Source organism: Barbus barbus (genome assembly GCF_936440315.1).
Source record: "Barbus barbus genome assembly, chromosome: 11".
Taxonomy (NCBI): domain Eukaryota; kingdom Metazoa; phylum Chordata; class Actinopteri; order Cypriniformes; family Cyprinidae; genus Barbus; species Barbus barbus.
Genome location: NC_136739.1, coordinates 3,128,769 through 3,140,760, shown reverse-complemented (window position 1 = coordinate 3,140,760; position 11,992 = coordinate 3,128,769). Strand labels below are relative to the sequence as shown.

Sequence of the window (11,992 nt, the reverse complement as noted above, 5' to 3'; positions counted from 1 at the left end):
CAATTACAGCCTGTTTTGTACTCCGTTGTATTAACAGCCCCACAATCTCTGTGTGAAATTTCAATTAGAGGGAGAACCCCATCTTTAATCCAACACTAACAATACAAACAACCACATTCTTAGAAAAAAAAAGGTACAATTCTATCACTGGGGCGATACCCTTTGCACCTTTTTTTGCTCTTACATATTTGTACCTTATTTACCTTTATATGGTACGTTATACCTTTAAGATAAATATTAGAACTTTTAAAATACAACTTAGTACATAAAGGGCTTTTCACGCTTGAAATTATGAACCCTGGCCTGCGTTAAGATTTGAGTTTGGGTTTGGTATTTGGGTTTGGAATGCACACGCATGTGTCGTGATACTCTCGTGAACGTGCGTCAAAGACTGACATGGAAGAGAATAAATGGTTGAAAAAATCATTATTTTAGTTTTCTTTACACACAGAAAGTATTCTCGTAGCTTCATAAAATTACAGTTGAACCACCGATGTTGCATGGACTATTTAATATAATTATATAAGTCCTTACTACCTTTCTGGGTCTTGAACGTCGTAGTTGTGTTGCTGTCTATGGAGGGTCAGAAGATTTAATCAAAAATAACTTGTGTTCCGAAGATTAACGAAGGTTTTACGTGACATGAGAGTGAGTTGGTTAATTAATGACAGAATTTTCATTTTTGAGTGAACTATCTCTTTAACATTCTTATTTGCATATTTGCGGAGTCAGTGATTGAATAAATAAAGCACCCCAGCAAACAGAACGTTCCGTTAACGTTAGTTTTTGGTTTCCGTTTGGTAATTTTTTTGGGGAACCAAATACAAACGTTAGGGAAACATTAGAATAATGTTCTAAAAAAACAAACGTTCTGGGAACCAAAAACTAACGTTCTGGGAACGTTGTAGAAACCAAAAACTAACGTTCTATTTCCGTTAAGAAAACTTTCCTGGCTAACCAAAAACAAACCCAAAAAAATAACATTCTGGGAACCAAAAACTAACGTTTCTAGAACGTTCTGGGAACCAAGAATTGTTAGTAGGGACGCTACCTGTTTACGTAACAGCATTGCGGATCTTCGTATTACTGCGGACCGTACGGCAACCTTTTTCTGAATTGACTTTTTTTCGGTGGATTACAAAGGTAAGAAATTCAAGTTAGTTTTTTTCTCCATTTGTCAGTTTCCCCTTTTATAAAATGTGCAGTGTTTCCGTGACTGTAAAAAGACGAAAAGTCTGTTGCTAAGCATCAAGCCTTGACATTGTAACACCGCATTGCTTTGCACTGAACAAGTATGGCACTCCTGCACAGGGTCAGGGTTTCATTATCCCGGGGCTAATCCCACTTCTAATTTACAAGTGTGAAACGTCCCTTCACGCTGTGTTAAAATAAAGCAATAAGCCCTGTGAAGCCGTGGTTTACAGTGAATTTATAACAGCTAAGGGGCGTTGTTAGGAGTGCCTAAAACCAGGGTGCGAGTTACGGGCAAAGACTATAGAATAGATTTGCCACCAACTATTGGTGCTTTTAGTTTTATATTTAGAGTATCGTTTCTTTTTTAAAAATAATTTCATATGTCACTATTTATTTAGTATTTTTGTATGTTGAATTAAAATATTTCTTTCTAAAGCTTTTTTGTAATGTCTGCAGTTTTTTTTCTGTGATAACTATTATCTTTAATAATAACTTTATCTTTAATTGGCACATGATGTGCATGTTAATGAATGAATCTCAATAATTTGAGATTAATTTGATTAATTAATCGGTGCATAATGTAATTAATTAGATTTTAAAAAATAATAATAAGAATCACTTGACAGCCCTATTTAAAACATAAAAAATACCCCCATCCCCCATTGTTTAGTTGCTATACATTCTCTGTAAACCATGGCTTTGCAGGGTTTATTGCTTTTATAAAACACCTGTGCGAGCCAATCGAATCTTCTGATGGCCACGAATCGTGCGTCTTCTGCCTGGGTCGCGCCCACGCAGAGGCGGCACTTGGGGGGTCGGACTGCCCCCACTGTGGGGATATGAGTCTCCGGACTTTCTCTTTTTCTTTTTTAAATTAAACAATTTCAACTAATCTATATGTGAAAGCGCCGAAGCCGCCGCCATTTCACATTCTGTTTCACCGGAGTTAACTCCGCCCCTGGTGTGACGCAACATCATCTAGTTGCCGCCCCCCCCCCTGACTTCTACATGGTCTTGACTAGGTCCTGTAGACCTGAGCGCCAATATCACTGCTCTCAGTACGGCTCCGGATGTGAAACTTCACATACTTAGTCCAGCCAGGCTCCATCTCTGTGACACGGCAGGATTTTATACATTCCCATAGCAATGTAGAGTGACCGATTTGAAGGGGAACGCTCTCGGTTACTTATGTAACATCGGTTCCCCGAAATGAGGGAACGAGACATTGCTCTTATTGCTGTGTCACCGAGCTCAGGATCTTAGAATGCAAGTTGCTTCAGTCAAAGATTCTGAATGGATGACGTACAAGCACTTCCTTATATAGAGTGGGATTCCCGCTCATATTTCGCGCGCTTGAACGCCATTGGCCAGTTTCACTGGCGTGATTCAATAAGGCTTCAGTAGTATTTGAGGAAAATGTATTTCCCATAGCAATGCCTCGTTCCCTCATTTCGGGGAACCGAGGTTACGTAAGTAACCGAGAGCGTTAAACGCAGAGAGCGCCCCGAAGCCTATACCACCCCAGTGACAGCAATGTTCCATTTGTGCGTTTTTTTTTAAATCTGGTGATAAGAAAAGTCTCTGCATGCTGGTTCATGTCTGTATCTTTAGGGTACTTTGTGCCAAATGATATCAATTTAATTAGATTAAAATTTGATTCATTTTTATCAGTTGTCTCAACATTGGAAGTTTGATTAATTCAAAGATTAAAGGTTTTGATTTCTCCAGCTTGCAGCAGCATTACTCTTTCTTTTCATTTTTTATTTTTAAACCTACCTTGCACAGACACAGACATGCAAGCCTGAAACACAACATAGTCCAGGGCCAGGAGGCTTTCTAAAGGTCAGAGTTAACACTAATAATAGAGTCTCTTTAAGGTTATGATGATGCGTTCATAACCTGTAATTATAAAGGGAGGTAACTGTAAGGTGATAGAGTGAAGGTAGTGTTGTGAGTCTGCACACATGTGCCTGCCTTCGCCTCAGGAACAAAGACCTGGATGCTGAATTAGAACAGAAGGTGGTATTTTACTGTGAAATCTCTTAGCATGGTTTACTCAACCTGTCAGTTTATTCCCTATTGTGATTTATTTGAGCAAGCTCATGTTGGTTTCAAACACCTAGTTCAAAATGTTTTTTCAACTTCATACTATATAAGGGTGTTTTCATAAATGAAAATGGTAATTTTATGCAATTTATTAATTACAATTTTCAATTTACAGAAATGTAATTTTTTTGTTACATAATTATTTTACTACTTTTATTTTGCACTATTCAATATTTAATATAATCTGTATTGACAAAAGGTCAGTATGTGTTAATCTTTTGGATGGGCAACAACACTCAATATATTTTTTTAAGGTAGTGTTGTTGGCTACACAGAAATTGATTTCAATTGAAAAATAATTATTTTACTATATATTATGCATGAGAATCCAAAATCACAGAAGCCTTCAATTTTATAAGAGGAAAATACGGTGCATTTATTCGTCTTTTGTAGTAAATCGACTTAAAGAAAATATTTTACTACTATGCATGAGATTAATCCAAAAGTACAGAGGCCTTCATTTTTATAGGAAGAAAATGCAGTGCAGTTTATTGTTGTCTTTTTGTAGCAGTGGAACAGCTTCTCAGATATGACCCTACCACACATCCACACATACTTTCATATCGACAAAAACTCTGAGATCAACTGGCCACCTCGGGACTCTCCAGACATACATATTATGCCACTTTGCTCGTCCTCCCTCTTGTTCTTCAGCTCACTTTTCCTTTTGTCTGCATCATCCTCACATGCGGTAATGGGTCATGACAATACTGGGTGTGTGCATAAAGAGCCTGCGGCCATCGGTGAAAATGTATGTTAGGAAAAGGGATTCTATAAAACTCAATCTGTTTCATAGGCTTTACACGATGTCCTGCTGATGCTGTGTGGACTCGCTGACGACCTGAAGAGAGAGAAAAAAGGGGAATGATTAGAGCGATGGTGTCTGAATAGGATACAGATGATTCACATGCACAGATGGCTGCATATACATGTTGGGAAAACAGAAAAGCAGAGTGGTTGATACTCAGTAATAAGGAACAGAGACAGCTGGGAGAGGCGTTTCTATAAGTTAAAACAGCCCATTTCCTGCTGGAAATCAATACTGGGCTAGTGCACACATTCTTTGATAAATGAACTTCTCCATATGTGTTGTGCAGAAACACAGTGATATTCAGCTGAGCTGAAAACAGATATTAACAGTGATACACATGAGAACTGGAGGATTCTGTAGTGAAACCCAGTGCTGGTTAATAGGGAACAGGACGTTTTTGGAAAAAGACCGTACAAACAGATGAGCCATGGCTGAACTTACACACTGAGCACTGAGGGCATTCATGCCCTCACTTGTCCTAGTCTAGAATAAAATAGAAAATTATTTTGATGATAATGATGATATGCATGCATATAAAATACATATGTGTGTTTATGTGTATAATAAGAATATGAGGTTAGACAGCCTGTAAAATCCATAAATTACAATAATTGTATTAAGTAATTGTTACCTCGCCATCCCGGGTCTCAATAGTCTTGATCAGAACTGTTTTCTTAGAGTGGACTTCAGATGAACGCTGTTGTTGTTGCTGATGGTGCTGCTCTGGGCTTGTCTCTATGGCAACAATTCACAACCACGGCATCATTAAACTCACCCTCACATGGTAAATACTTACATACTGCATTACTGATATCATCATTAGTTGAGGTGCTCAAACACAAGAAAGCAGGCGGAGAGGTAAGGATTTTAAAAAAACAATGGCTTTGCCCCCCCCTTGTGGATGAAGAAGACCTCTATTCAACCAGTTCATCATTTTCTCACCCTTATGTTCAAACCTTTCTACCTTTTTTTCTTTTGAAGACGAGTCAGTGGTTTCCGACACTGTTTCAAAACCCCAATGACTTTCATTGTATGGACAAAAACAATTGCTCAAAATAATTCATATAGGCTATGTGTCATATGTTTAGAACTATTGCCGAATTGTAATTTTTGTAGATGAACTGTCCCTTTAAAAAGTGTAAAAGTAGTTTTTCTTGTGAAGAACCCACCTCTGAAACTCAAGGAAGAGAAGGACTGCACAGGCAGGGAGATCCTGAAAATGCGAAAAATAATCACATCAAATAAAGCTTTGTTATATCAGTTAAGGGGCAATATGCAATCTATCTAATTCTGTCTAAATACTTTCTATCTCTTACCTGCTCTCCTCTCCTTCCAGAAGCTTCCTGTAGGTGGCGATCTCCATATCAAGTGCCATCTTAACGTTCAGCAGATCCTGGTACTCACGGAGATGGCGAGCCATCTCATCCTTCATTTTTGCGATTTCAGCCTCAAGGCGGGCAATGGTGTCCTGAAAACCACCGGCCTCACGACCCATCCTCTCCTCCATTTCTCTCATTTGCCTCATCAAAGACTCATTCTGCAGAAGGAATGACAAAAAGTTGGTGAAAGCGAGAAGTAAAGACTAGAAGTAGGGTTAGGTTGAGATTATCTGAGTGGGGTATTAATAAAAACTGCGGATGAGTTCTAGTAGATATTTATTGCACTACTGTGGGAAATTACTGGCTCTTTGCTGAATCAAATTTACTCATCGAGCACCAGGGGAAAAATATTAAAGACTTCATAATTGGTAATAAAATGGATTCAGGTGTGCTGAGGCTCAGCTAATATTTGTTTTGGCTGGGAAATAATAACTCGGCTTACAGCCCATGCACAGAATCTTTAAGGACTTACGGTTCCCTTGAGAGAGTCGACCTCGCAAGTGTAGGACTGGATCTGGTGACGGAACTCCATGGTGTCCATCTTGGCTTGTCTGAGAGCATCATTATTCTTGTTTACTGCCTGGTTCAGATCTGTCACCTGTGGGTGAAACAAAATAGTTTATCTCAAACACCTGGCAACCTTCAGTCTAGATACATAGATCTCCATATAGCCTTTGTGTGCCTGTCCAAAATCTCTTATACAGACCTTAGACTTGTACCATTCCTCAGCCTCGGAGATATTCTTGGCAGCGATAGCCTCGTACTGCATGCGGATGTCCCTGAGGGCGGCAGTCAGGTCTGGTTTGGACATGTCCATTTGGATCTGCACCTGACTCTCCTGCATCTGGTTTTGCAGCTCACGGATCTCCTGAAGGAAAAGGTAAACAGAGAGACGTGGTTTCAGAGCGCTTATGTATTGTCATTTTACTTGACAAGTTGAGGCTTGATGGGTGTATGAAACAATTTAGTGTCATTGTTGAGAATAAAGTGGGAATCAAATGTGACTTTGTTCAATGTTGAATGTTAAGTGTATAAAGTATATTTTTAAAAATGCAGGTTCCTTATTGGCATTGATGGTTCCATGAAGAACCTTTAACATCAATGGAACCTTTCAATTGCACAAAAGATGCTCTTCAATGGCATTGCTGTGAAAACACCCTTTGGAGTCTTTATTTTTAAGAGTGTAGCTGTAAGCATTTTTTTTTTATCTCTGATAGCTTTGTGTAATTGTAGGACTGTGAGGCCTTGTAAGGCCTTTTTCTTTTTCCTACGCCCTTCTCACAGTTGCTTCTCAGAGAATCCGTCTCTGTTTAATTATAGGGATGCATCTGTTCCACAGCTTTACACTGCCCCCTTACAGTGCGCAGCTGACACGCACACAGACACACATGTGACCATTTTATCCTTATATGTCAAATAAAAAGCAGAGAGAGCATTTAAAGAACTTGACTTCTCATGAGTAAAAGGTCAGTGTACGTGTTGTATGCTGGGTATGAGAGTGGGGGAGGTTGCAGACAGAGATAGTGAAAGAGATGAACAGCTAGTCACGTATACTTTTGGGAAATGTTGAGGAATGTAACTTTAGATATGTACAAACCTCCTCATGGATCTTCTTGAGGAATGCAATCTCTTCATGAAGACCCTCAATACGTCTTTCCAGGTCCAGCCTGGCCAGAGTGGCAGCATCTACATCCTACATAAAGCACAAGAACAATAGCAAGCTTAAGTTCTGGTCTTCTTAAAAAATTAAAAACCTTCTTAAAAATGGACAACATTTAACTAAAGATGATGCAAAGAACATACAGCTCTAAAAGCAGAGAGGTTGTTCTCAGCTTCCTCTTTCTGGTGGATCTCCTCTTGAAGTCTGTGGAAGAAAGATATATTAGTCTTGATCATAACATACTTATTAAAGTCTATTAGTCTATTAAGACTTTACGGTTTAAACAAGATGGTCTTTATTGACATATATTGTAATTTGTTATACAGGAATTCCTATATGGCCAGAAATAGAGCCTGTTCTAATGGTCAAGATGTCCTGAGTGTCCTCTGTCTTTGAGATATGCTGAGAGAGACTTGAAGTTGTCATTCCTTCATGCACAGAGATCAAGACAGAACATTATATTCTTATATACTGCTTGGAGTCACACAAGTCTCAGGTTTAATGTAAACGTCCCTGAGACTTTTGAAAGTGGCATGTTGTTAATGTGGCACATATCTGGTTTCAGGAATGTAATTGTTGGCAGTCAGATGGCATCTGATAGTTTCATCAGAGAGATGAAAGGAGTTGTGGCATAAATCATACTGATGTTTAGGTCCTGTGGGACCTAAATTAAAATACTGGTAATAAAGTATTTTCGGTTGTTTTTTTTTCATACAGTGCTGGCAATAACTTAAGGCTATAGCTTGAAGTCATATAATGTGTTGGATTATATAATCTCTATATGTCATTTCAAAGCAGCTCACCATCAGGTTCACTTTGAACAATGTCTATGAATAGCAATTGTTGGTAGGCTTTAAACAGTTATCCTTAATTAGTGCTGATAATGTAGAGTGGTTGCGGGTCCCTTGAGTGCAATGCACTCAGACAGACACACACACACACACACACACACACACACTAAGGGAGATAAGGGTTATTTTTAGGAACATGCATTCTCTGCAGTGCTGGGGGGTATATTGAAGAGGCTAATAATAGCAGTCTAATCTGAGCAATGTGTAATGTGACTCTGGGTCCTTTTGCAAATAGGAATAACACTCTTGCAGTCTTTCCAACATCATACACAGACATGAGTTACACCGGTGGTTGCTACTTGCAGTTACCGTACACCCTGTCATAAGCATTCTTGCATTCATGTTGTCTTTACATCTGAGGTGGTCCTGAACTCTGTCTTTCCTTGAGTTAAATCTGGCCATGATGTCATGGTTGGTGGACCTGAATGCATACCAATCATATTGTTCTGGGGAGAAGTTAGGATTAGTACGTATATGTCTAATAATGTCCTTTTCAAAGTTCCCAACTCAATAACGTACGTGAGTTACGAGCACCATCATGACTTCCAGTATGCTATGTGACTTCTTCAAGGGCCCACAAACAGCTTAAGAAATAATGGTTCTAAAAAGGGGAGTGATGCCATAGAAGAACCATTTTTGGTTCCCCAAGGAACCTTTCAGTGAACAGTTCTTACAAGAATCTTTTTACTTAGTGTGAAGAACATAATCTAAAGAATGTTTAAGAACCTTTTGTGGAATGGAAAGGTTCAATGGATGTTAAAAGTTCTTCATGGAATCATAGATGCCAATAAAGAATCTTTATTTTAAGAGTGTACTACAGATTAAAAGTCACTATGGCTCCATAAAGTAAGCAGTTATGTATTATGAGAGAAAAACCAAATCACTTCAACACAACACCGGTATTGTAAGAGATACTGTCTGGATATTGAAGATCATAGGTTGTCTTTGGTCTACAACTATGGCAATATCCTGTTACCTCGAACTTCAGTGAAGATGAAGACAAAGCTGTCTACATTTAGTAATTTAAAATGCATAGCCCTAAATAATTCTTGAAGGCCTCACCTCTGTTTTAGTTTCTGCAGGTCATCGGCCAGGTTGTCCCTCTCTATCTCAATGCGGGACCTCTGATTGGTTAGTGCATCCACCTGTCTGCGTAGCTCTCTCATCTCCTCCTCGTACATCTCTGCGATGCGCGTGGGCTCGCGGCCCCGCAGTCGTTCGATCTCCACAGACAAGGCTTGGTTCTGCTGCTCTAGGAAGCGCACCTTCTCGATGTAGCTGGCGAAACGGTCGTTCAGATGTTGCAGCTCTGCCTTCTCATTAGTGCGTGTATTGAGGAAGTCCTGGTTCATGGCGTCGGCCAGATTGAAGTCCAGCTTCTCACCAAGGCCTGCATAGGAACGGACCATTGATCCACCACCAAATGAAGCACTGGATGCGCGCTGGCTGGAATAAATGGGAGAAGAGGAGGCCTTGGTCACCTCATAAACTCTGGAGGACACACGAGAGGATCCAGCAGAACCTGCATGGCCAGAGAAAATGGAGGAGCCCAGGCCGGAGCCGAAGGTACGGCGGTAAGAGGAAGCCGTCTCGGCTGAAGTTGAATATTTCTTGCTCATGACTGGGCCTCTAAGGTTTGTACGGTGTGCAAATGCTGCTTCGCTGAAGGCTGTGTGGTAGAATGAGGGTCAAACAGCGAAGCTGGACTATATATAGTGTAGCTAGCACCCCATCTGCCCCCACCCACATTTTTCTGTCACTGTTATCACCCCACAGGGTGGCAACTTCTCTCTCTCTTTTCTAAACCTTGCTTCCTCAGCTGTCATGAGGTCTGATTTCCAGCAGCTGGGTGGAGCAAATGGATGGAGCATGAGGTGGCATGGGTCACGTCACGTAGAATGGGCTGTCATTTCTTTTCGTACAAGAGGATGCTTACCAGGAAGAGCTGTTTTACCACAGTAAAAATAATATTACTTTGAGAATTCTACATGGGTTTTGGCTTATTTAAATTGTTCAATTTGAAAGGGTCGTCATTTTTATAATTAAATTAGTTTACTTTTCAACATTTTCTCAATTTTATTGCATTCAACTAAAATTTATTGACTTTTATCACACAGGGTATAACAAGTAAAATTGATAGTTTTTGTGCTTTTTGGGGGGATTTGTTTCCCACCTTGTTATCCTTGTGGTGTTCCTGGTCAAAAATAACTGGCATACTGCTTATACATTTCTTGTTATGCTATATTATTATCAAATATTGGATTTAATCCTTTATTAATCAACTTATGTTCTTTCAAGTAGCACAGGTTTTGTATTTCTTTTTGGAACTGATTGATTGTAGATCATGTCATATTGATTTGGGCTTATGCAACTTTTTTCCCTCAAAAACAGATGCTCAGATCAATTTTGTTATCATTTATTCACCTTCATGTTGTTTCAAACTTGTATGACTTTTTTTTTTCTTCTCCTGTGGAACAGAAAATATGATATTTTGAAAACGATTTCTGTGTTTTTTGACCATGCAGTGAAGGTCAATGGGTTATATTTCTTAATTGGACTTTTTTTAAAAATCAAGAAAGAAAATAATACAGTTTGGGGTTGACATGAGGGTGAGTGAATGATAATAGAAGTTTAATTCCCTATTTAGGTTTTGCTTTTTAAAACAGAAATTACAACCCAATCATGATTCATCTTGTGACATTTTGAGTTCAAGCAAGAAATGTAAATAATATATGTTTTTATAAATTTGTGTTGATTAAATATGCGCTATACTTGCTTTTACTTTCATAATATCAATGATAATGCTGTCCAGATTAGTATGGCTTTAATTAAAGCGTTTGCATGTTGCCTTTTCTTGCGTAGTGTGAAACGTATTTCCCTGGCCTAAATTGTCAGTTCATCTATTTATTTATTTTTGCCTTTAAATGCCTTTATAAAATAGTCATGAGAGGAGGGCACAATATTTTAGATATACCACATCATCCTTTCAATGATGGGATGTTCTTAATTTGTTTTTCTTGTGTCATAAACGCCTACATTGCATCTGGGAAATCAGAGTAATGTAACTGTGTATTTGTGTCATCAAATATACCAAATGCAATCCCTGTCACTCCAGCCCCCGTAGTTCTGGCTGTTCCCCAATCTAACCATGGTGCCCGAGACGCCGATGTTACTCCACAGCTGCTGTCATAATTATTAATAGACTTCCAGTCTGAACCCCGTCACCAGGCTGCTTTCCTGAGGGCCTCTTGGAAAAAGAGTAGACTTGATGGGGCAGAGACTCAACAATCTCAAAACACTTTTTTTTAGACTTGTTTATACAGAATACAAATGTGCAAATATTAATGCAATATAAGTTAAATATTTTATATCTCTGAATCCATCTGTGTGAATGGAATGTATTGTGGTCTTTGTTTCTGGTGTCTAAAAGTGCCTCAAGGAACTTAAACAATGCAAATTATACCCTTGCAATTTAACACCATCTTTCCGTTCGGGGTTGCGGGTTAGTTCATTATTTTCAGCAAACCCAGGGCATTTTTCTTTGTTGTTGTTGCTCGTTTGAAACTTAAAAAAAAATGTTAGACTTGATCAGACTTTTATTGTATGTTGACATTCACTGTTGGATTAGTATAGATCTTTACATTGAAACAAACACAGATTGTTCAAGTTACTTAGAAAATGATTTATTCCTGTTAGGGTAGTCATTCAAAGGTCAGATTTTATGATCAAAAACAGCAACATTACCATTTAAGATCTTAATTTAACCTGACAAATGTGTTTCATCATCACAATGCTTCATCGTTAATCTTATAATCTAATTTATTTTTGGCACACTATGAGACTAGCCTCTGAAAATTCCTGGGTTACAGAGTAATTCTGGGAAAGGCATGTGTCAGGTGCAGATGATAAAAATGAATTCTGACAAGGTCAAAACACATGGAGTTTATTTTGCCAGGTAACCACAACAAAAATTCAGCAGTGCTTCAATAAC

General features: G+C 38.8%; 1 protein-coding gene across 2 annotated transcripts; it reads right to left on the bottom strand.

The window, feature by feature from the left end:
* Positions 1 to 3,381: 3,381 nt before the first annotated feature.
* On the bottom strand, positions 3,382 to 10,752 carry LOC306876998 (desmin-like). Of its 2 annotated transcripts, XM_079428501.1 has the most exons (10): positions 9,064 to 10,752; positions 7,294 to 7,354; positions 7,088 to 7,183; positions 6,197 to 6,358; positions 5,963 to 6,088; positions 5,428 to 5,648; positions 5,281 to 5,324; positions 4,743 to 4,846; positions 4,553 to 4,594; positions 3,382 to 4,141 (listed from the first exon to the last, which is right to left on the bottom strand). In XM_079428501.1, the coding sequence occupies exons 1-10, from the start codon at positions 9,618 to 9,620 to the stop codon at positions 4,100 to 4,102; spliced, it is 1,455 nt and encodes a 484-aa protein (XP_079284627.1). In that variant the 5' UTR covers positions 9,621 to 10,752; the 3' UTR covers positions 3,382 to 4,099. The 2 variants fall into 2 exon arrangements, with proteins under 2 accessions (XP_079284627.1, XP_079284628.1); XM_079428502.1 differs by lacking the exon at positions 4,553 to 4,594 and having other exon boundaries at positions 3,655 to 4,141.
* Between the last annotated feature and the right edge of the window lie 1,240 nt (positions 10,753 to 11,992).

Coding starts and splice junctions, on each gene's coding strand:
- LOC306876998 (XM_079428501.1), bottom strand. CDS start 9,620: ATGAGCAAGAAATATTCAACTTCAGCCGAGACGGCTTCCTCTTACCGC. Junction 6,089..6,196: donor AGGAATGGTACAAGTCTAAG/GTCTGTATAAGA, acceptor TTTCACCCACAG/GTGACAGATCTGAACCAGGC. Junction 4,142..4,552: donor ATGCCCTCAGTGCTCAGTGT/GTAAGTTCAGCC, acceptor CTCTCTCTTCAG/GTCGTCAGCGAGTCCACACA.